This window comes from Rattus norvegicus, chromosome 4 (genome assembly GCF_036323735.1).
Source record: "Rattus norvegicus strain BN/NHsdMcwi chromosome 4, GRCr8, whole genome shotgun sequence".
Classification (NCBI taxonomy): domain Eukaryota; kingdom Metazoa; phylum Chordata; class Mammalia; order Rodentia; family Muridae; genus Rattus; species Rattus norvegicus.
The window spans coordinates 44,954,088-44,979,016 of NC_086022.1; the positions used below are offsets into that span (position 1 = coordinate 44,954,088).

The window sequence follows — 24,929 nt, forward strand, 5'->3', positions numbered from 1 at the left end:
TCTTTCTCCCGTCCTTCCATTTCCTCAGTGATGTGTGTAAGTACCCACTATCTATGGGGCTAATATCTCATATTCCTTTAAGATGAGGAAATGTAAAACAACACAAATAAAATGGTGTCCAGGCATTAGCTTTTCCTAGTGCTGCCAAGTGGCCACAGAAGCTTAATTTATACTAGTAAAGAGTTAGCCTAAGACAATTTAAGTTTGTACTGGGAGCCTTTACTGAGCCTTGCCTTGGACTGGGTGCAGTAGATCATCACAGGACAAATTAGAGATCAGCTTTCAAGCCATTTAGTCTTCAAAAGAGGCAAAGTTGGACATCCTAGTGATTGTGATGTCATAGGAACCACACATAACTTATTTCCCTTTGAATATAATGAGACATGGAGCGGTAGTTTTTTTTCTTCTCCTCTTTTGACTTTAGGATACTAGTGATCATCTAATTCTAGAGTTTGCAGATAAGAAAACTCATTTAAAAAAGCATAATAAACTGTCTCTTAATAAGAATTTGGGGTAGAAGGAACTCCATTTCCCCCCAGGAGTAGGTTACATCATCATAAATCCATGTGTATATGGAGTACGTGTCATTGCCATTTATTCTGTGAGGAGTTGAGAGGGTCTGTGCTTAGCACTCGAATATTGGACATGATTCAAATATGCGTCAAGTGTGTCTAGAGGGTTTATTCATACCTATTTTCTTTGAGTCAGCAATGCTTCATAATGCCTCGGTTTCATGAATTAATTTTAATGGAATTAAACTTGAACAGCTCAAAATTATATAATTAATTTCATTCAGCTTCAATTAAAGTTACTAATTGAATCAAGCCTACTAGCATGACACCTGGCGGCAGTCAGCTTCCTAACCGTGTGAGCGTGTAGGGCTGCTGATAAGCCAGTTCGTGTGTACTCGCGAGGTCGCAGAAAGTCTTTTTTGCTGATAATCTCTGAAAGGCTTGAGTTGACTATAGCAGTAAAGAATTCTGGAATTGTTTAAGAAAGTTAAGATTTTAATTGAAACTAACACATCTCTTGAAGATTACATTCTTTCCTCTGATAATGCTGAATAAATGTTACATAAATCTAGAACATATTGGTTTAGTATGCTTTAATTTATATTTCACTGATGTTTGAATATGGTTTTGTAGTCTAAAAATGCCTGAAAAGTCCCTAAGTAGCAATCTTAGCGTCTGGGTTTCATCCTGAGTTTACACTCAACTATTTCTCATGTGTTGAAATGTGCTTTGTGACAGAATTGTTAATTTGTTGTGAAATCTCAGTGATACATGAAAATTTTTTTTTGCATGTGCAGAAATTTCTTCTCTCTTCTACTGGAAATGTTAAGAAGATTGACTAACAACTTCTGTCTGAGTTTCCTTCATTTCTTTGCCTCTATGGCTTGGTATCATGGAGTTTCTCTACTCCTCCCTAATGGTACAGACTCTATTCTCTCTGCAGAGAAGCTCAGTAATTAGACATGCTTTAGCAGTGGAATTTAGGGTGATGACTAGTATGTGTCTAGCATGGTGCCAGGGATTGACCTTACTGGGGCAGCAAGAGAGGGAAGAAAAGACAAAACTCATGGACACATATCCAGTCGAGATCAGGTGTATCGGGCTCTTTGATGGAGGAGCCATGGTGTGCTGGAAGCTCCTGTTTATGTTATACAGTCGAACATGAAGGCAGCATTTACAGTGTAGAGCTGACTCATGGAGGTGTTTACGGATGCTGTTGGATCAGAGAGGCAGATTTAGCTAATATCACTAGAAGTAGTCTCTACAGGATAGCTCTTTTTCAGGTTGTAAAGGAGGAGGGCATGGCATATATTTTCTGCATACACCATGAATATTCACTCTTGGATTAGAAGAAGGTTTTGCAGTCTATTTGAGCCTTACATGGTGTGAAATGTACCAATTCTCCATGGGCCTAAGGCTTTGGTCTTTGGCTTGGCTTACTCAAGACTTGACCCACTCCCTGCAGATTAGCTAGCCATACTTTGTTTCTGGTTTGCACAATCAGATACTCAGTTTTTAACTCATCTCCCAGACCACGAACTGCATGAAGACTAGGTAATGTGTTATATTTCAAGATAAGGACATCACCCAGTGAAATGAATAAATGTTTATACATACCATATGTCTTTAAAAACACAATGTATACGTTATTCTCCCATTCTTCATATAGTTTACCATCAAATCTTGATGAAAAGTTTCGTCATTTTAACCCCATCCATCCACTTATCTGTGCAAACTTTACTTCATTTCTCACATCTGCCGCGGTTTCTGATATGTCATTTTGTTAAACTCTCCTCGGTGTCTATTTGAACTTGGCTGACTTTCCACTTCAGTGAATGTATTAGTTCCTTTTCTATTGCTATGATAAAAGATGTCAACGAAACCATCTAAAGGGAGACAATGTTTACTGTGGAGAAATGCATGGCATGGAAGACATATCAGCAGGAAGAGAAGGCACTGTTGCAGGAGCAGGAAGTTGCCAGGTCTCATTTGCCACTTAGGGAGCCCAGAGTGAATGAAAGGTGGACCATGCTATGAAATTTCAAGGCTGCCCAAAGTGACCCATTTTCTTCCATCGAGGCTTGACCTCGTGACATTTCTACAACCTTTTCAAATAGCTCCATCATCCAGGTCTTCACATGTGTGATCGTATGTGGGTAGTCTCAGTCTCTTTCCCTGAGGAGTCTGTCTGTCCTTTCCTCTTCTTCCTCTCTCTCTCTCTCTCTCTCTCTCTCTCTCTCTCTCTCTCTCTCTCTCTCTCCAGTGAATATATGAAGGATATATAGGAAAAGTGGATCTCCTGAGGGTAAGCTCCTTGTCTTTTACATGAAGTAGAAATTATTCATCTTGGCCCCTCAGTCAATTAGGATTGAGGTTGTTTATTACTCTCCTTAATACATAGCCTTAGTCATTTCACAGAGCCTCCATGGCTTCTTTGATTTGTTCCCCCTTGCTTTTGAATTAAGTCCAGATTTCCTCTGTTGACATTCAGATATCCACATTCAATCTTCATCAGAACTTCACAGCCTCACCTCCTGTCCCTCTGAAAGAGCTTCCTAGCCTGGAGCTGGGACCTTTGCCCAAGTGTCTGCTTTTGGAGTTTTCCCATGCTGTTCTTCCGCCTTTCTCCCATGTGACTTTTTGAAGTTCTTCTAATCTTTTAGAAACCATCCAACACGCTCCCTTCTCTATAGTGTCTTTCTTGATCTCTGAATCCTGATGAGATTTTTTTTTTCCTGCTCTTTTGAACTCCTTTAGTGCTCTGGACCTTTCATAGCATGCATTTTACCTTGTGTTATAGGTTGTGTGTTGTTTGACTTATGCTCCCAACAAGACATTCCCTTTCCTTACATGTTGTCTTTCCACCCGAGAACTCATAATCCTACATACCCACCTCTCATCCTAAACACTTGCCTCTCCGAGGAGGCATTGCACACTCTTTGACTTTTTCCTTCCGTTTCTACAGAGAGACCTCTGTACCTGTTTCCTATATCCTCACTGCCCAGTTACTTCTCATTCAACTGTGCGCTGGCTTTCATGTGTATCAATCATCTGTAGTCTCTTCTCCTTTGATGCTTTTTCTGTCTCACCTGCCTCCTACCTGTGTGGACTCACTCCTGCTCATCCTTGATGTAACCTTTCTACATTTCTCTTGATGACAGATCACTTGCTGCCCTAAAACTTATTTACTGCCATCTTGATAGGTTTTATTTTCTTGGGAGCATGTTTCCTTAATGATGAAAAGATGTAGGTACCCAACAAATGTTAATGGGCCAACAATATATGCAATAGTTGATAATGGTATACTTAGTTATCCTTAACCTATGGCCAACAACTTGGAAGTAGTAGAAAGACTTAAGCCATGTGTGGTGCTGCACACCCATGATTCCAGCACTTGGGAGGTACTGGTAGGGAAATCTGGAGTTCAAGGTCATCACTAGCTACATAGAGAATTCCAGGTCTATGCTTTATTAGATACTGTTTCAGAAAAATCCTCAAATAAACAAACCTTGAAGTACAGAAAGACAGGTAGCTTTCATCAAATGATAATTGACTTTTAATGTTTTTCAGAAGAGTGTAATGAAGACACTACCGAGAAAGAAAAAAGACAAACTACCAGTAGCCACACTAGGTGTGGGCTGATTCGGGACCAGTCCATTTGGAGAAATCCTTCAGATGGCGAACTTGTCAGAAGTAAGTATTTCTTAAGAGAGAATTGGAGTGATGACTATGAGAGTGTACCCTCAGGTCCCTTCCCAAGTAACATTGCTATACATCACTACATCTGGCAGTGTTTCTATTGGCGCTGAAACATCAGAGCTAATGCTAGGATGTAAATACACTGTGAGCTTTCATATCTTCTTTAGACTGGCATAACTGACTGCAAACACTATATTCTACTGTGAGATTTACTCAGATAGCTCTTTCTTGAGTGAGGACCCATTGGCCATCCTTAAGTACACCATATCAGATCTAAGGGATAAAGTGCTCTTGTCATTGCTGTTCTCTTGTCATTTGATACCAACTGTATTTTATGTTGCTATTTGTATCTTTTGGATGCTTCTTTTGGATGCTTCTCTTGCCGCTGAGGTGGCTCTGTAGAGACTTCATAAAGCATTGCCGTATTTATTTCACTCTGAGAATTTTAGAAAATGGGGTATCTTTTGGGTGATGTTGACAATGTGAATTCAGTATGAGGTCTAAGACTTGGAACTTGATTCTAGAACCTGAGTCCCCCTAGATAGCTCAGATTACATTTGCCATTGAAAATAACTTAGGCAAGGGAAGAGTATAAATGGACTCATTTGAAAAAGCATAGAAGGAAATCTTTTGAATTCTTATTCATGGTTACTGTGTCTCGGTATTAGTATGCTAGAGCACAGAGAGAATGCATTTCTCAGATTCAATTGTTGTACTACCTGACTTAATTTTACCTCATCATTTCAGACAATTTATAATATAGATTCCCTCTGGTAGTACGTTTTTTTTTTTTCCTTCGAAAGTTTTGATGTTACTTTCTTCTGAAGAATGCTCAGTTCCTGGCCCTCACTGAATACTAGAAAAACACCAACTTGGCAGAAAATTAGCAATACTAATAAAAATATTGTTGAAAGACATTTATAGTTTTCCTTTCTAAAAAAGCTCCCCAAACATGTTTTCTTTCTCTTAACTTTAGAGTTGAGATACTTTTGTCCTACAGATGGGAATAGGAAGGAAGGAAATGTAACAAAGAAATTAGTGACAAACAGGATTTATATAGCCTTTTCCAAAGAATCACATAAATAACATTTGAAGAAAACAGTTATGCCTCAACATATATTTATCCTCTTTTACCAAACTACGAACTCTAAACTTGGGAACGATAAAGTTTGGGGAAATGCTGGCACACTTTGCATATGATTTCCTAGAAACTAGACTTGGTGCTAAGGTTTACTGGAAAGAATTTAAACTCCACTTATTAAGGGCACGTGTAGTTCCCCCGACCCCTTCTCTCTTTCTTTTATAGAAGCAGAATTGTAAGGGTTTGATTTAACTAATTTATTTCTCCACTCTTCTTTCTCAAGTCCACAGTAGAAAACTGTAAATAAGATCTCTTAAGGCAAAACCCCAAAGACATTGTGACATGAGGATTTGGAGGTTTGGATCCACATGTTAGGGTTTTTTTTTTTTTTTTTTTTTTTTTTTTTTTTTTTTTTGCTACTTGGTAAATCTCATGCTAGACACAGAATTCATCTTGTTAAAAGACAGGATTTAAAGTGAATTGTTCTTTCCATTGTCTTTACTGGTTAAATGGACACGGATCAAACATATTGCAGGAAATAGTTTCCTTACTGAAATAATGATGCATTTCGTGCCGTGGAACACTGGAGCATTTGAGAACAAGTGTTTCGGTTGCTGCTAATGCTCACAGAACGACTGTAGAGATAGTGAGATCTGTCACCTTCTCTAAGAATGCTGTGGTGACCTTTGGCAGATAAATAGACTCGTGAAAATAATGACCATAGCCTGTAATACCATTGGAAACCCGAGCTGGCAAGGATTTTTCAAATACTCGTGACTCAGGATGAGGATTAAAAATTCCAAACTCTCTGATTTCTGCTATTTTCCCAGTCATACTTTTGTAGATGAAGGCTATCTTATTGGCTGTATAAGAAACACTTGAAGTGGAAGAACTTAGAGCATGCTAAATGTGACTCCGTTCCAGCCAGCATCAAGAAGTCTCCTATTGTGATAGCAGCAGCTAGTCCATCGCACTGATTTAGAACTTCATGGAGCTAATCCATCTCCCTGATTTAGTGCTCCATGAAGCAGTCTGCTTTTCCTTCTTGGCTTTCCCCAACAGAGTCCTCAGCCATGTCTCTCTAAGTCAATGTCTGCTTCCCACATTAGGGAGATGGGTGTTTTCTTGCTTTGCTGTTCAGAGGCTCAGCAGATCTTTTGTAATAACAATAGGTCCTGGAAAGGGAGCTGGTGGCTCAGAACCCCACAGGGCTGGAATTGAATGTCAGCGGTGAGTCAGTCCTGGCTCCCTCCTGTTCCAGGAGTCTTGTGTGGCTCCCTGAGTGCTGTGGAAGAACGGGACAGCTGGCTTCCACAGAACTGATGTGAGTGTTCCCACTGAGGTGCTAGATGGGCTGGAGGGAGAGCGCGTCAGAAAGAGAAAAAGAGAAAGAAGCCAGGTGTGAGAAGAGTTTCAAATGCACGGCCCACTCTTTTTTTCCAGTCTTCCTTGGGGTAGCTCAGCTGCAGGAGTCAAAAGTGCAAAGAGCAACTGTTGAATCTGACTGAGTTTTCTTTGTCTGCTCTTGAGAGTAGTTACAGAGGGCTGATGACGCACTGGCCTGTCTCCACTGTTCAGGCTGCCTGCTGCCTTCTCCATTGGACATTTAGGGGGTAATTTATAATGGACCAATATCTCTGGCCATGAGAAGAGACTTTTGCACTTCTCTTTATTGAGAATAAAACGGCTCTGGAACGTCAAGGGAGGGGTTGCTTTGGAAATTACATTCTAATGATAGGGTGTATTCCCAGGCTTCCTAGATGAGCTCCAAGCAGAGAACTATTTCTTAGTTATTCCATGATCTTTAACCTTGACCTCTGTGGACCACCTGCTTGGAGCTCACACGAGTTGGCTTCAGGGCTGGGTGGATGCTTGAGCTTTTCTTCTTCCGTAGTTACTTCTAGAAGAAACATGGCAGGTGGCAGGTGTGGGACTGTGATTTGAAGGCTTCTATTTCCAATATGTTGCCCCTGAGTTGCTCACTTATTAGAGAAAATCCTTTCTGGAAGTAATAAATAAAAGAAGAAATCCATATGGAACAGAATATTGTGAATAAATAGGCCACACAGAGTCTGGTGCAGGAATGTGCTGTGTGAATATCTTTCTTACGACATTTAAATAAAAAAGCGCGGCAGTTCTAGCTACTTGGCGTTTGTTTAAAAAAGTCTTAAATTAGCAAAGGATTAAAGGCACAATAGCGATTTTTTTCTGAGGAAAATTTATAATTGGAAAGATTCTTTTCTATTTTATGATTTTAACAAAGAGATCCTTAAAATGCCTAAGAAGCCTTCATATTCTGAGAAACTACTTTTGAGTATAATTTAATGTGGGGGGATTTATTTCAAATTGCAGAATTTATATAATTTTTGTGTTTTGCTTTGTTTTGTTTTCCCTGAGAGCACAGGCTGAGATGTCGGTTCTTCCCCTTATAAGAGTTTATGTGGTGTGCTGTACAATTGAAACTATACTTCTTAATAGTGCTTTGTTTTAGTAATCGCCAGTTTTCTGGCTTCATAAAATAGACATTGTAGTGAAATAACACCCAATTTAACATTCATGTTTCTATTTAATCTGTAATACACACAAATCCATAAGAGGTAACGGGCAACATTGCATGTTTTAATTATAATTAAAAAGAAATGATCTTAGGGTGGTTTTTAAGATAGGAGAGGATGTTTATGTGTGTATATGCAGATGCATACGTGTGTGTTCACATATAAATTTGTGCATATGAATTTACATGTGAATGTACATGTATGCACACATGCACCTCTATTGACAGGCAGATAGCATGTGTCGGCAATATTTTGGTTTAATTTAGGTCAAATTCTACTATACTGGTTATTTCCCATGAAGAGCTTACATTTTTCTTTGTTCCTCTTCTTAAGTGCCTGAGGTCTCTATTGCAGATTTTTCTTGGTCTTTCTGAGCATTCCTGTTACTTAACTTTATCCATGGACCTTGCTTTGCACATAAATGCCTCTAATTCTAAATGTCATTACTTAACTCCAGAAATTTTCCTCAGCTTCTCTTCTAAAATAAATTTCCCATTAAATTAAACTGTTTGGTTCAGCTAATTCTCTCCTTTGTGATTTTATAGAATTCCCATGATCTGAAGCAAAGTTAGAATGCTCTACTTAAATGGTAATCCCCATTCTGTTTAACCCATTTATTCATTTTGAAGAGTTTTTAGCTCTCATAATAGTAAGCACTTAATTGGCAGGAGAATGCAAGCCGCTCTCTAATTCACACTTGCCCGCCCTTACAGAGGGAGCCTCAGCTCCTTGCTTTTCCACTCACCCTCCTACTTGAAGCCTTCCTCTTGGCATCCTCTGAATCTCCTCTCCATATCAACAGGCTCTGCTGTTAGGAACTCTATTATTTCTTTTCTGAGCCTCTGCCAGCTTAGAGCTGATCACCCTTAATGAACACCATTCCATCACTCCAGGGGATTCTGCCTGTGTGGAAAACACAAGAAAGAAAGGCAGGTGCTCAGGCATACTGTCATATCCTTAGAACATTTCTTATTTCGATGGGAGAGAGAGAGCATGAAGAGGTTTTGATTTAAGAGTTTTCTGCAGCTCTCTTGTTTGAATGCACATTTCAACAACTATTATTTGGCTTCCTTTAGAGTTCGGTTTGTATGAAACTAAAAATTATCCCCCATTAATGTAGCACCTTGCGAGGACTGGTAGATGTAGCGTATTAAAAAAAAAATCAGTCGTCTTATTAGTTTCAGGCATTGCCTGACACTTCATGCTCATTCAGGTCTCTGAGAAGTACTAGGATCAAGTCGTTCTGACTTTTGAGCTGCTCACTGCCCTTTCTTGCTCTCTCCAGCTGTCAGTAAATTCTTTGTTTTTCACTATGCTGACCAAGTGTTTACACCCACGGGCACAGTTGCTTTTCCTATTGTCCTGGAGGAGAACATTTAATCATCAGTTATTACAAAATCAAGCTGACGGTTTGGTTTCCAGGTGGGGTGTGTGAAATTGTGAGTCATTTTTTGGATGTCCTCGGTTAATCGTAACCATGTAGACCCCTATTCTAGAGCAGAGGTGACATTTCCTTACACAATTCACTTTCAGGGTAGATTATTCCATGCTCACCCTGGGTTCTTTCCCTTCACTGGAGAGAAATATTGTTTATCTTTTGTGTTGAACCTCTTAATATTAGATGTGAGAAGGCCGGTAGAAATGAACTACTAGGAAAAGGGTCCTGATTATGTGGTTGCTACTGGTGTTGAGTAAGTTATCATCAGTGAACTCCTACTTCTTATTTCCCAAATGGGACTGCTAATACCAGGAGGCTCATCACGCCATTTTGAGGATTATACAGGTGACTTTGTGCTCCATTGCAAGAATGGATGGTGAGTTAGTTCATCAGTGTGCATTAGTATTATCCTTGAGTTGAGCTATGCATTTTAAGATATTTTTCTTCTCATTATGGTTCCATTGAGTCAAATGCTTGGAAGCACTAAGATAGATAGACTACATTTTATGAGACCTCTGAAGTCATGGCTGCAGGTTTGCTGCGTTCAGTTGATTAAGAGCTTTAATGTGTTATAAAGTAGCAAGATGTTTATAAACCATTATACAGAATATAAAAAAAATATTTGTGTTGCATTTAACAGAAATAGGTGTTTGTATGTATGCCTCTTTATCTTTCCCTAAACCACATTATTTTTCTTTTCCTAGAAAATCTAGGAATTCTCAACCTATGGGTCAAGATCTCTTTTGAGGTTGAACAACCACTTCACCTGTCTCCTGTCATATATTCTGCCTATTATGCATTGGAATTATGATTCATAATAGTATCAAACTACAGTTATGAAGTAGCCATGAGGAAATTGTATGATTGGGGTTGCTACAACATGAGGAACTGTATTAAAGGTTTGCAGTATCAGTAAGGTTGAGAACCACTGCTTTAGATTAATTCCAGGTTTAGAACTCACTGTTGTTTCTGTTAAGACTGTTGGCTGTGTGTTCAAGTTCCTTGAGTTATGCACAACACAACACATGTTGTCATTGTTGCTCTTATGCTGCTATTTTTGTTCTAATTTATTTGTACATGTTTGTCACCATATGCTAGGGTATTTGGCTTTTAATCCACATCATCTATTTTTCTGCCACAGATTTTCAAGTTCTTTCTGGTAGTCCTATAAAGTCTTTTGATCCTTCCTCACCAGCTAGATGGTTGAGTTGGAGTGCAGGTAGGGGATAAGGGCTTACCATTGACCCTAAATTTAGCATTTGTAAATTTTTCAAGCTTCTGAAGAAAAACTGAAGCCTGGGAATTATCATAGAGATCATCTCAAAAATGTTAACCTCTGAAGAAATAAATAGCATTTAATTATCAAGACCACAAGTGCTGTGGTCAAGATAATTTTAGTTCTCCAACCTCAAACTTCCTGCATCTGAAAATTCCGAGAACTTGTACAGAAATTATTTGTTTTTAGACTATTTCTATATGAAAATTTTGGGATTAGGATTGGAACTAAAACTTTGAAAGAGCATACTATGATAGCTGTGTTTACTACTGAGCTACATTGAGGATTAAGTCATGGTCTATGCAGGTGTAGCTTTTGCATGTGAAATTTATGATCTTGTGGCAAAGGCAGTTTCTCCTGAGATGATTGCTTGCTTTAGCAATACCTCAGGGAAAAGTGCAGGGCTGCTGTATGTTTACATAAGGGAAGTCCAAGTCCTGACATGGGAAGGGTATCAGAGAGAGCTTTGCAGAGGAAAGCCCTGAGGAAGCCATACCTGTGATTCTACCAAAGTGGTTTAGATAACTGAAATGGGTTGTGTGGTTGTATGTGTGTGTGGTGTTACAAGCCTAAAATATAGCACATTTTGGCATCTAGAAGGGGGCTAGTTGAATGGAGTTGGAAGTTTTGCATAAACTGGGACATAAAGTGTGTTCTTCAGAGGTAGAGAGTGATGAGAGGGAAAGACTTCCTTAGATGAAGACTGATGGTGTTGCAGTTTTGACCTGATAAGGTTTATGCTGTTTTAACTCGTACTTCTTTGTGGAAGATGGTGTTTGTAATAATTTGGGAAATAAATAGAAATGGAGAGGACTGAAGTCAGGAACAAACTCATGATAAGACCATTATTATATTAATAAAGGCAAGAAAGGAAGGTGTTTGGTCTAGATTATGTCACAGAGAATTGCAGGATGGAGAAACAGGAAATAGGTTTCTCTCTCTCAAGAGTCTCCCTCTCAGATCTTTCAATAGGCTCTCACTCTAGGCAAGACTAGCTTAGAATTCTCTGTGTAGCCCAGGCTAGCTTCAAACTCATGGGAACCCTCCTGTTTCAGCCTCCCAAGTTCTGAAATTACAGCTGTGAACCATTTGGCATTATTCACAAGGTTCATTAATTTGCGAGGCGAAGTCAGCCAGATGAAACAAGTGCTGGGAACAAGGCCAAGGATTTTAGTTGAAATAACTGTTGTGCAAGGACAATGGGGCAAAGCATTTAAGGACCTGTCATCAGAAGGTTTAAAGTGATGAGCTATGGGTATGGGGGAAAGAAGACATGAAGAGGCTTACAACTAAAAGAACAAAGATTAATATTCCAGAAAGGTTTCTACTATGTCAGAATCAAGATAGAACTAGTTGTAGTTGGATAGGTAATGTGGAAAGGTAAGTTTGGACATAATAATGGAAAATGTGGATTTAAGATGTGTAGGTTGAACCATTTTAGGTGAGATCAGGGTCTAAGTGTGGTCATGGAGATGAACAACTGAAATGGTTCATGTTAAACTCAGAAGGTTAACTTCAGAAAAAGCTTCGAACTGGGTTCTGCGCTCAACTGTCCTGCAGTACACAAACTCAATCGATTATCGATTATATTGCTGTTTCCTGCTGTGTGTTTGTATCTGCTAGTATGTAGATAGGACAGCAGCTTCATATCCCAAACTACAGCCTCTGAAGAGGTGGGATATGATACAGATCATTTGGAGTCTTTATTATTATAGGACACTAAGGAGGTTTTTCCACCCAGTACAGTCAATATATAACACTGGAATGATAAATATATGTGTCATGAAGAGTGTTACCTTCATGATATAGATGTTTATAGCTATCTGTATCTGTATATATAACATTGCATATATATATATATCTTCTTATTACAAGGTATATGGCCACTCACTTTGTCTCCTGGGGAGTTCAGTGAAATTGTGTGTAGACATATAGATGAAAAGGGTTTCCACTTAATATTTTGTGTACCTAGACTGCATTTCTGATCATCTCCTTAAGTGAATTATTTTATTACATTAAATGTAATTCAATAGTATTAAAACAAAACAAACAAAAAACCCCAAGTGCTCCCACATAGCAAAAATAAAAGAGTAGGGTTCAGCTTCCTGAGACAATAGAGAGTCCACCCAAGCATATATAGGACAAGCTTCAGGTTGTAGGCAGGATAGGAATTTTTTTTTTTGTTTTTCAGGATCTGAATACATTGGAATCCACCACAAAATTTGGGGACTGGATGATAAATACCAATAGAGAGGTAGAGGGGGAGAGAGGGAGGGAGGGAGGAAGAGAGAGAGAAAGAGAGGGAGACAGAGACAGAGAAAGAGAGAAATAGATGAGAGACACAAAGACACAGAGATATGAGAGACAAAGAGAGAAAGACAGAAGGCAGAGCAAGATACACGCAAAAGGAGGGAGAGAGAAATCTGTATACCCAAACCACTGTGAATTTTAAGCAAACAGAGACAGAGCATTAAACTCAATGCTGGGCCATTTAAAAAACCGGACACTCTGTATATATCCATACAGTTATAGGTCAGTAAAACTGGGTGTGGATGGAGTGGTAATCATGAAGGAGCAGGGATCTAGTTTTGCTAAGCATGAAACACTATTGTATCCTAATTTCATAATTTACTTCTCTCTGAGTTCTTACATTTCATGGTCAATGAGGTTTTCTAGGTTTAGGAAAATCTGTTGATCTCTTAGTTAATAACACTGAGTAACAGACAAACATTAGGGAGAAGGAACTATGAGAATCTCTGAGCCGTGAAGCTTCTCCCTCTACAACAGTCACAGCCTATAGGAGTGTGAGACTTGCTTTTAGCTCAGTCCATGGCTCAGAACAGAGGGTGAGGGTGTACACAATGAGAGAGGTTGTGGAAACCCCTTTTAACCCCTTTCAGAAGCTCTGTTCCTTCTCACCACAGCAGAGGGAAGAATCAATGCTATAACTTGTCCTGTTTCTTTCAACTAGTCTTTGGGAGTCAGTAGCAAATCGGTGCTACACAGTTCTCTACTAAAAGCAGAACTCTACCCAAGTTTCTTGGGTTCAGCAGCAAGATACACAAAAATCAGGGGAAATCACTCTAAAGCTCTCAAATGGTACCATTAGAGGGTGAAAATTACATTAAGTGAAACATAGACGGGAGTTGGATACAGAATGTGTTCTGCCTTGGAACATTATTTAATTAAATACATTTGCCATGGCTCTTGAGAACTTGTGAGAACTTGGCCTGGAAAATTTAAGAAATAGAGATTCCCACCATCTCAAATTGTCATGAATAATTGATTCATGCCAGTGTAACCAGAAAAAGGCTCTTCTGCTCATCTCCAATGCTGCCTGCCATTACTTGTCCCCTGTCCCACTCTGCAGATTGTCCTGTCACTCTTCCATTGACATTACAAAGCTGCTGTCCTAGCCACAGAGAGTGACAGGAGCAAAAACACATCCCATTTCTTTTACGGAGTTAAAATAATTTTATATACAGTAACTTACTATTGGAAACATTTTCTTATATATTCAAATTTTTAATACTTGAGTTAAGGTGGCTGATGTTTGTGTTGACAATTTCTTTTAAAGATTGATAACGTACTTATATCTACACAACTGACATTTTAAATAACTTTAAATAACTTGGTTAATTTTTAAAGTACTTAAATTTCTAGGCTCACGACCCAATGAAATAAAACACGTATCACTATTAAAGTATCTTTTAAAAAGATAACTTGAATAGTACTGACTTTTTTTCTAAGTTCCAAATTTGTTTAAAATTACTAAAGGCTTATTGAATAAAATCTTATTTTTTGACTGTTTTAAATGTTATATTGGTTGTGCATCTCAGCCCTGAATTCTTAATGTTAGAGATTTCTGGATGACAATGGGAAAGAGAGAGCTGATGCTTAGTGAATCAAAGAGGGTGTTATATGACTGTGACTCTTCACCCAGCATGCGTACCTCTGGGTTAACCTGTAGGTGACATCTGAACTCTGACTAGCATCTTGACTTCTGAGTCATGACTCCACAGTGTTTGGTTGACCCAGGACTTCTTTTAACGTCATCGATTGACATAGATCTTCCCTTTGAAGCGCTGACTTCCTTTATTTTACAAATAGGGAAATACATTTGTCTTTATTAGCACCAACATCTGTTCCACTTAAGATTTTCAAATCTGAAACTCACTTGATTGTTTTCCCACGACTTTGTCTTAGAAGTAAATAAAGCTTCCAGGGCTATAGATGATAGAAGAAGAAAATTATAATATAGGTACCATTCAAGGTCTTCTGTGCTTTGTGGATACATTCTAGGAGACAATTCTTCCTTATCTTTTGTGTAGTATTTGATGGAACGACTCTTGACCAACATTTCCTCCCTCTGCCTCTAGTTCTACTGTTTGCCTCTGTAGTGAGCCTGGCTTTCTCTCAGGTGCCTGTGAATGCGGCTTTACATGCCATTCCTTCTAAGGTTGTGTCAACATTGATGTCTTCCTAGATATCCACACCCTGCTTCATTCAATGCTCTTTTCTTTTTAGCCAGTGCCATCTTTTGTGAATTTGGTCAAGTCTATGCCTACAGCCACTTGACTCTAAGTCATGGAGATTAGCCCAATTCCAGGACCCCAGGAAACTTTCAGGGACTGATCCTGGGTGACTGAATCTAGGACCAACATCAGGCCTGCTTTTGATCTCACCACTTCACCGTTCATGAATCTGTTCCAGGTTCTTCTTTCTTCATCCTTCAGGGCTGGTCTTCCTTTGTGCTCCTTTTATCTGTTCAGCCAACAGCAAGGCTCTCATCAAGACAGGTCTTGTCAGGTTTCCTCAGGATAAAATTACTGGTTTTGAGGTTGCAGCCCACTTGTGTGTGACCTGTTCATCCACTGCTGGGCTGAGGTCTCCTAAAGGCAAAGTTGGCATCTCAATGAATTTTGTGGTGCCCTTTGTACACATCTATTCTATGTTCATTGCTGGATAAAGGAAAGGCCTTTTCTTGTTATCAGAGGGCAGGGATTTTGTGATGTTTGGGTCCTCTAGAGCTTATTTATTTGCTCTAATATGTAAATATTTCAAGCCCAAATTCTAGACCCCTGCCTTAGATGAAAGTCTCTGTTGCTTCAACATCAACTGTGAGTCCGTAGCCTTCCTTACTGTTGAGCTGTGGGAAAATGTTGGAATAATTGCAATATCCTATATGCCTTCCATATTTCATCTTTATTGTAATAAATTCAAGACAATTTCTAGGTTTAATATAAACTTGACATCTTAGAAAAGAAACTGCTTTGGTTTTCATAACTTTGAGCTTGGTCTCATTCCAAGAAAGAGATAAGCACTTTGGCATATGCCATTCTTTTTTTTAAAGCACCATTTCTTTTTCAATAAGAAGAAATCTAAAAGACTGACATGGAAGAGGTGGGTGGGGCAGGGACAAGATGCTGTGGTCACATCCCTCTGTGGGAAGTAATGGCTCCCACTCTTCATGTTAGCTTAAGAAACAGTTTTCCAGGTCCCGCCCAAACCAATTAACTTGGAATCTTGTGGGAGTGGAACTTACCCATCCTTGAGTTCCCTGGATAATTTCAGCCTGCAGAGAAACCAGTAAGGTTTGCACTTGAACGTACTGCCCCAGAACAGATGTGTTTGTAGAATAATTTGAGCATTAGTTATCAGCTAAACATTTGCCTTAAAGGAAAGAAAAGAAAAGCAGTTTCTTATGATTAATATAATCACTAAAACCCCATCTGTGTGACTGGTAGAGCAGGTACCAGCTTCTTCTTTTTTTAATCCCATAGTCCTTTGGGGAAATTGTTTTCTCAAACATTGTTCAGATGTGTTTCTAACTTTTCGTTTCACTATGCATGGCTTGTCAGTCTCATTATATGAAAACAGAACTATTTAATTTGCACATGAAGCCTTGTTAAATGGCAGAATGAAAGACTTCAGAGTCCTTCAGATGTAATCTTAAGGAATTATTTGATTGCCTTAGTATTCTTGATACCTTAAATAAAAATCAAAGTTTATCGTATATATGAGTGAAATTCTAAAGATGAAAACCATTTTATCTTATTTTATGAAGAATTACACACACCTACCTCTTTCATCCTCCTTTGATAACCGTGTCTTGAATTGGAGTAAGCTTTCTCTTTCCGTTAAAAATGCCCAGAATAAGCAGTTTCTAATCAAGTGTTTGTAGATAAATTGGAAAGAATATCTTAACTATTACATCTAGAGCTTGTTCTTGGAGGAAAGTGAGGCCTTCTGTAATAGAGATACGGTTTACCTAAGAGCCATATTAATAAGAGAAAAAAATCAGCTTTTTGAATAATATATGAATCCATATGGTATCAGTGGTATCAAGGCATTTGGGACAATACATAATTAGTTTCAATTCCCTTTGAGAGGAAGATGTGGATGTTAAAATAAATTGCTGATGAAGCATATACTTTGGAGAACAGTGTATTTCAAAACTTTGTGCAATATCAGCTATTTCTTTCAATGGTATGGAAATACAGAGGAAGTATGAGAAGATTTATTAGGTGTGATTTTAAACCATTCTTATGATATAAAGGTTCATAGATTGCTTATTTAAGACAGAAAGTAAAACAAGGATGATAGCTAATGCTTAGAGCCTCTGGGAGAACACAGCTTCTATACACAGTCTGGTGCCATTGTTTGTAGTTAGTGAACTAATAATGATCACATGTTTGTATGTGAGCTGTGGTATAACAATAGTTAACACTGTGTAGGACCCGGCTATTTAAATTATGATGAGTGAGTTTTTTTCTTTTTTCTTTTTGCTAATGAGCAACACAGAAAAGTCAGTATTCACAGAATAAGAAAATGTGGAATCATGAAATAAACAACAGGCGAGAAAGAAGAATAGAGTCTGTAATATGTAGGTGAAAGGGAAGGAAGGGCCTCTCTGCAAGGAACTGATTTGTTGCACGGACTGGACTGCGTATACTAAACTAGAATTTGCTTGTCTGGTAGGAGTTCCAGTCATACTCATGTGCAGGAAGTGTCTGTGAGCATTTCACTTTCATGGAACAAATAAGGGTGCTGTATGCATAATACAGAGGACTAAATGTGTGTATAACTTTCTGATTGGTCCCCCCTTTAAAAGACGCTCATGCTGGCTGCAACTTTTGTTATATGCATTCAAAGCAGCATCCTTAATAACTCACGGAAACCTAAAATGACTCAAAGGCATCTTAGGATAAAATAATGCATGGTATATGCATGGCATAGTCATGGCATAGTCAGGGCGTAGTCATAACATATAATAAATACCACCCAGCAAAAGAGTAATACATAGCACAGTATCACAGACACTCATATTTCTGCATTCTCTGTAGAAGTAAAAGTCTACAAAAAAAAAAAACTATATACTTCTTTTAGTTCTTTTCAGACAGGGTCTCAGTGTGTAGCCCTAAGTGGCCTCGAATTTTCTATTTAGATTAGGCCGGCCTGGATCTCATAGAGATCAGACTGTCTCTGTCTCATAAGTGGTGGGATTAAAGGTCTGTGTCACTGCATTAAGCCTTAGTGCTCTGAGTTTTTGAATGCGTACCCTGAAGGTGGGGTGCATGATCATCATGATATTAAATAACGCAACCTTTCTTCTTGAACAATGGAGCTCATGACATGGCTCTCCCCCTCACCCTTTGATTCTCATTTTTCTCCGCTGTGTTTGTTTGGATAAACCTTGAGTTCACTACACTGATAGGAAACAGGGGCTTAGTATAACTCTACTTGGGAAGAAGCCTTTAGTTTAACCTGTTTTCCTCATGCTATCCACTGAGTTAAGGTGACAGCATTTGAGTGCTACAGTTCCCAGAGTATGTATTTAATGTGCAAAGCCCGTGTGGGAGTGCTCATTTTCTGCAGTTACTTTTTCTTTTAACTAAAAACAAAGGCTAACCACATCACATTTTGAGCCTAAATATCCAAGCTCTCAGAGTCAGGATCTAGAGCAGCTTTGTACTGAGAGGAAACAATTACAGCCTGGTCAGTAATAATGACAGATTTTAGTGTCCATTTTAGTGTGTGAAACACTAAATTACAGTGAATTGAAAAATGGGCAGTTTGTAGTTTTCGAATAGAGTGTCTCGGGGTTGGGGACATCCTTTATGGATGGCTTTCGTCTTCTTCTCCCTCTTAACTGATGCTATCGTTTTTTTTTTTTTTTTTTTTTTTTTTTTGTTTCTCTGCATCCGAGTAAGAAGAGTGACAATATGTGTGGGCAGTCTCTTTGGATGATCAGCTTGTTCTCATATGTGTGTGCAAACTAAACATACCTCAGTGATGGGCGGATGGCACAGCAAGTTCAAACACAGCCCTGTGACTGTTGTATGCTACAGTGATGGTTTCGTACCCACAGGCCCTACTTTTATAAATCTTTCCAAAGAGCCATTTCAGCTCAGATAATTTCGATCCATTGTGCACCTGATGGGTGTGCTGGAAGCACCCGGTCTAAGGTTAAGGCATGAAAACCTTGAAAGAACTGGAGAAGCCACTATTGACAAATGAACGCAGCATGGCATTTACATAAAGAGAGAAAAATACCATTGCCATCAATTAGCTTGAAAATGAAGTAATGGCCCAAATTTAACTTGCTAGTAGCGAGCTCTATTATTGACAAGAGCAGGACTCAGCAAGGGTGGGGGCAGCACAAAACACCAAGATTCAGAGAAAGATTTTTGTGTACCTAGGAAAGCTGAGGCCTAGGGAAGGTGAGGGTCCTGTGGTTAAGTTTAAAGAAAACATACTCGTTATGGGACATTGGGCAAGTCACTCTTTCTTTAAGTTGTAAGTTGGCCAACTTTGACCTACACTCAGAGGTTAAACCCTCTCATTATTCCGTTGGTGATTGGTTAAGCAAGAAGATCTAAGTACACTCTTCACTGGCCAAGTCCTCAATGACAGGGCAGAGGAAGAAGTGTGGGTACACCGTAGGCTCTGCTGCTCTGGAAATACTGCCTTTTCAGGCCCAAGTACAGATTTAAAGTGGAACCAAGGGAGAAAAGCAGAGTGCGACTCCACACCTCACTCATCACTCAGCTTTTTGGGAGAAACAAGCAGAAGATCTAATGTGGCTTCTATTATGTGATCGTAAAATACTTATCAAATTGTATCTGAGCACATTGTGTGCAACGGGTGAGGCAGGAAGCCATTGCAGTGAGCAGAGTGTAATTAAAGTTAACTTTGGGTTTTAATTCATGACGTACCTTAATCAGATGAGAAAGGGGGGCAGTACAGTACAATCCCCGATGTATTGCCACCCATATTTAATGTGGGTTAACATTTTGTCATATCACATGACCTTAAGAAGCTGCGTATGGTGGATGGCACATGCCTTTAATTTCAGCACGTGGGAGATGAAGCCAGGCAGATCTCTGAGTTGCAAGGCCAGCTTGCTCTGTTTATCTATATCTGAATAGCCAGGCCAGGCAGGGCCACGTAGTGACACAGAATACAGTTCTACCCGTTTCCTCCTTAAGCATTTCTTCACATGAACCAGATGCTATGAATCAGCCATAGGAAATGTTTATTTTCATATTCCTCTTTGTTCAGTGGTTTTTCCGATTGGAAGAACAATGACAAAAGGAGGCAGAGATAGAATCTTACCTCCTGCTGGTTGCTCTTGTCATTGCAGTGGCCTTGAAAGTGAGGAACATGGCACTTGCTCACTTGATATTTTTTGGCCTGAGTGTGTAGAAAAGGCTCGACCGCTGCCATTACTCGTGCAGCCTGGTGTTGCTCCCAAACGCTTTTGTTTCCAGCAAAGATGTTATACTTGCGCCCTATTGTTCTTCTTTCTCTAGGAAAAGCTAAATAATGTCATTGATAGAAATCATTTATTTTTAGGTTTATTTATTTTACTACGTGTAATGAGTGTTTTTAACTTGCGTTTATGTGAGTGTGTACTACATCCGTGCCTGTGTCCCAGGAGGTCAGAAGAGAGCATTGGGTCCCCTGGGACTAGAGTTATAGAGATTGAGAGCTGCCTTGTGTGTGCTGGGAAGAGAACGCTGGTCCATGACAAAAGCAGTAGCTGTTTTAACTGCCAAGTCAGCTCTCCAACACATATATCAGATATACATATACAATACAATATACATGTACATGGATATTCAGACGACTTAATTTTCAAAATTACAAGTCCCTAGAGAAATGAGTCTTTACACCATCTATTCTACTTTACTAGATTTCTAGATATCAAGGCATGTGCCTATTATGCATCTACCTGTTGTCAGTGGTCATCTGAACTATGCTTTTGGATTACTATGGGTCAGCGAGATGCCATAGGAATTGTTGTGCATAACCTGTGTTTCTCGGTTGACAGAGTGAGGCTAAATGAAATAGACAAGGAATCGCCCAAGGATGCCTAAAATGGTGGTTGTATGTAATTCTTGATAATGAGCTTTGTTTATAGATGAGAATATGTGCTAACCACTTGTAATTTGTAACCCACAGGGTCTGAAAATCTGTATTAATAGGAAACAATTAATCAAGGCTAATAGGAATTTTTAAAGCCCCGTGTAGGGAAACATACTCAGTTCACTGTCACGTTGCCTATCTACTCTCTGAGGTAACTTCTGGTAATTTCTGAGGAAGTACTGATGCTCGGCAGTCATGTGAGCCCAGAACACACCGGAGGAGATGTAATACTTCCCAGAGAAGGACTAACATGAGGCAAACATGTTACTCAGCTCTCTGGAACTGGACAAAGTTTGAGAACTTTTGCCCGAGGCTTACGTAGTTTATCTGATCAAGGAAACTGGTTTAGGAACTTATAAGGTAAAACCGGAATGGAGTAATAATCTCCTAAGATCTGTTAAAATAACAATGTGATTCTTTAAGCCCTTTTCACTGAAAAAGCATCAAGCTATTCCTGCTTTTCTAAGGAGCCCGAGATCAGTTTTCACTGAATTGCAGCAGAAACTGGGTTAGTCCATTTCAGAGGCATGGATGTGTATGTCTTTTGTTCTTAGAAGGTAATTAAAGTGTAAAATTTCTGTAAATGTTTCCTAATATCCCTAGTTGTGGTTTCCCATTACATTTATATATAGCTGATGACTGTGCTTGATAACTTCCTAAGAGCCTTTTGTTGGGCGTGTCTCGAATCACTTCAAAGTATTTATGCCAGCTTCTGGTCAATGGAAATTGAGAGTGGTCCTGTAAATGAATAATTAATTGTAGTAATGGGCTTATGGTAAAGAAGCACAAGGTCCAGAAATGTATTTCCAGGAATAGTGATGGTCTGTGTTTCTCCAGCATATTCATTATTGTTTTAATTAGGTGATACGTGGATTGTCCAAAGGGCAGTGAGTATATGACCTCCCTAGGGAGGCACCTTCTTCTCAGGCCAGCAAACGCCCTGAGATCTGTTCTGCCTCAAGCTTTACCAGGTTGTTAATGTGACCAGATTGCTGTTCCTTCTCTTTGCCAGGTTCTTTCCCTTTCAGCTCTTTGTTGAGATCGCCTTTGCAGCTTTTCCAAAATGGAAAAGTTTTTTTTTCTTTTTTCTTGTTATTAGGAAAATAATGTTTTGAGTACTGTTTTGTTTTGTTTTGTTTTCACTTTGTAATAGTTAACATTCTTTTCAGTTGTGCACTGTTTGTGTTCTTCACCGTTGTTTCACTGACTGTGCATCGTGTCTGATACTTAAAATAAACCCAATAAGCACTGGATAATAGGCGGCAGACCATCCAAAACAAAGCAAGACAAACGACCTCACCCCTAATAAACCCACTAGTTCTTTGCACAACAGCTGTTTGCATCAACTGTTCACCTCAAGTGCTAAAATATGTTGTTGCCTTAGCTTCTTATTATGTCTAATTATTTACAATTTCTTGTCCACTGTTAGAATACGTGGTAATATTATACTAATGTGAAATTAATATGAGGTTCATGGTAATACATAAATTTGACATTTTTTCCCCTAATTCGTTTGAATGAGAAGTCGTGATAGGCCTAATGAATTACAGGCTATGCTGGGTGGTTGGGGATTTAGAGGATTCAGATACTTGACACACGTTCTAAACATCACCAAGGGAAAGAAAGAAGCCAGATTCTATTAGGGAGTGTAAGGGGAAGGCAATTCGGCTCAGCTTTTCCATGAGAGCACTGTGTAGTTCTCAGGGCTTCATTTAAAGAATTGGAATTGGGAACTGCAGGAGAGAGCTGTTGCTTCCATCTCTCTGTTCCTGTCAGTTTTCTAATGTTCTTTGCTCTTGGTGCTGGAGCAGATACCGGGCAGAGCATTCTACAAAGCATGACACACGATACATGCGTGTCATAGTAAACAGTACTATTCTATCAGTGCACTTGATGCTTGGTGTGGAGGCACACACCTTTTGGTGGAGAGGGCGGAGTTTTATACATATTTCTTCTCCATTCCAAAAGGAGGGAGTCACAGACATCTCAGAGAGAACCGTTTAGCAACGATGGCGAGTTGGCAAATTGTGGTGCAGATTTGAACTAAGAAAGAGGCAGTGGAGGGCATCCCAAGGCAGTGGATAGAAAAGAATGTCACAATGGCCTGGAAAGACTGATGCATTTGAGAAACTGAACAAGTTCCATATAGCTGGGGGGCCAGGAAAATGGTGGGGTAGGAGATGAAGCCATCATTGGGAATGCTCCATTAAAGTAGTGGTTTTATGAAGAAATAAACGTGGAAATTTTCACCAGGACAGTATGGCAAATAGAGTCTGGGTTGGTTCTGTTTGTATTAGTTGCAAAGTGGGCTAGATCTAGAGAGCTCTGAGTAGGTGGCCTTGGTGACTTAGGTAAGAAATGACTGGTGGGGCCCAGGCAGAAGGAAGAATGCTAGCACAGGTGGCACGTGACACAGGATTGAGATGCTCAGGGAGCCTGCTTGTGAAATTGCGATGCTTCTGGATGTGCTCATACCCCAGCCCCGCCTTCCCCGTCTCTTATTCTCTTGCATCCTCTTTCATCTGTCCTTCCGCTGTAGTTTTCCATTATTGTTTTGTTTTATCCCTGCTTTCTGACATTGTATCTCAGTTTTGTCTTTGTTGTTCCTCTTTAAGAGCATTGCGATTTAACATATTACATGCAAACAAAATAGCATGCGTCTGTGCACCGCTTATGCGGTGTTTTGTTTAGACACACACTTGCGGAGGATGCTGTCGTTCAGGAAAATGTGCCAGGCTATTCAGCTGAAAGTGATTTTGTTTTTTTTTTTGTTTTTTGTTTTTTTTTGTTGTTGTTGTTTTGCTTTTGGCTTTGTTTTCCCTTCCTATAACAAAAGCAAACTCAACTTACGGTACAAGCGAAGTTACTATGCCCTTGTGCACAGGGCAGCAGAATTGAAGATGAAGTGACCATTGAAAGAATTGCAGTGCGTTAGAGGGTACCACACGTTCAGTCTGATGTCTGGCCCAGGGGAAAACTGTGATGTCATTTCGATAGCTACTTTCCCTACTTTTGAATCCTTGCCTTTAATGGCAATAATGTGAAATTAACACTCGTAGGTCTGTCCTCTGGATTTATTGTTTCTTGAGACCATAAATATCCATAAGCTCTATGCTGGTGGATGACTTCTTTGTCAATTTCTTCCCTGTTAGATCCTTTGTCCCCAGAATAGTACATAACAAATATTTTATAATGACTTATTCCAGCAGTTTTGCAGGCAAAGTGACCTTGATAGATTTAGTGTATTTTAATGGAGGAATTAGGAGAGGATCCATTTATGTAAATGGTCTCAATCTGTGACTCTTCAAGTGTGGTTAATGGTTTTGTCCCTCTATATGTAGCCACTTGTTGATGCTTTTGTTTTAAGTAATATTTTATTCTGTCAAGTATTACTGCAATTTGATGACTCCAGTAATCTAAATCAGGATCCAGAAAGTTAAAGCTACCATATAAAAGAGGAGTTAAGATTTTTAACCTTGGTGTTGTGAATGAGAAAATACTTTGTTTTCTTATTCAATTATATATTTACTTTTCCTATTATGTACCAACTAGAATTTGCTATATATATTGGCTATGTACATTTTAAGCGTGCACATGAGAATCTACATGTGTAATCTAGCAATCCTTTGGATCACCTCTTTGAATATCGTTGGCAGTTCTGTAGGATAACAGGTTTTGCATCACTTCCGTATAGAGGAATATTGCCTGGACTCTGTAGGAGTCAGATATGATTATTATAGCCTGATTAGTCTTTGAGTCAATTCTTTGAACGTTACTTTCCATCTTGAATTTTCACATTAGTTCAGCAGGAACATCATTTATAAAAAGAAGTATTACTAATTATGAAGCACAGAGGTTTCCTGGTCTCAGGCCACACTTTAAGGGGAAGTTCTTCCCCTTAAAATTTATTGAAGCTCTCATCACAGCTGCTTACTGC

At 39.2% G+C, this 24,929-nt stretch overlaps 1 protein-coding gene across 5 annotated transcripts in view; it reads left to right on the top strand.

The window, feature by feature from the left end:
- Mdfic (MyoD family inhibitor domain containing) overlaps nt 1-24,929 on the top strand; it is a 79,857-nt gene that overhangs the window by 15,787 nt on the left and 39,141 nt on the right. For 4 of the 5 annotated variants that reach the window (XM_039107770.2, XM_006236103.5, XM_039107769.2 and 1 more), the window contains exon 3: nt 4,083-4,205. In XM_039107770.2, the coding sequence (XP_038963698.1) occupies nt 4,083-4,205 (123 nt within the window). The remainder of the gene's footprint in view (nt 1-4,082; nt 4,206-24,929) is intronic. The other variant, XM_006236102.5, reaches the window with a different exon arrangement.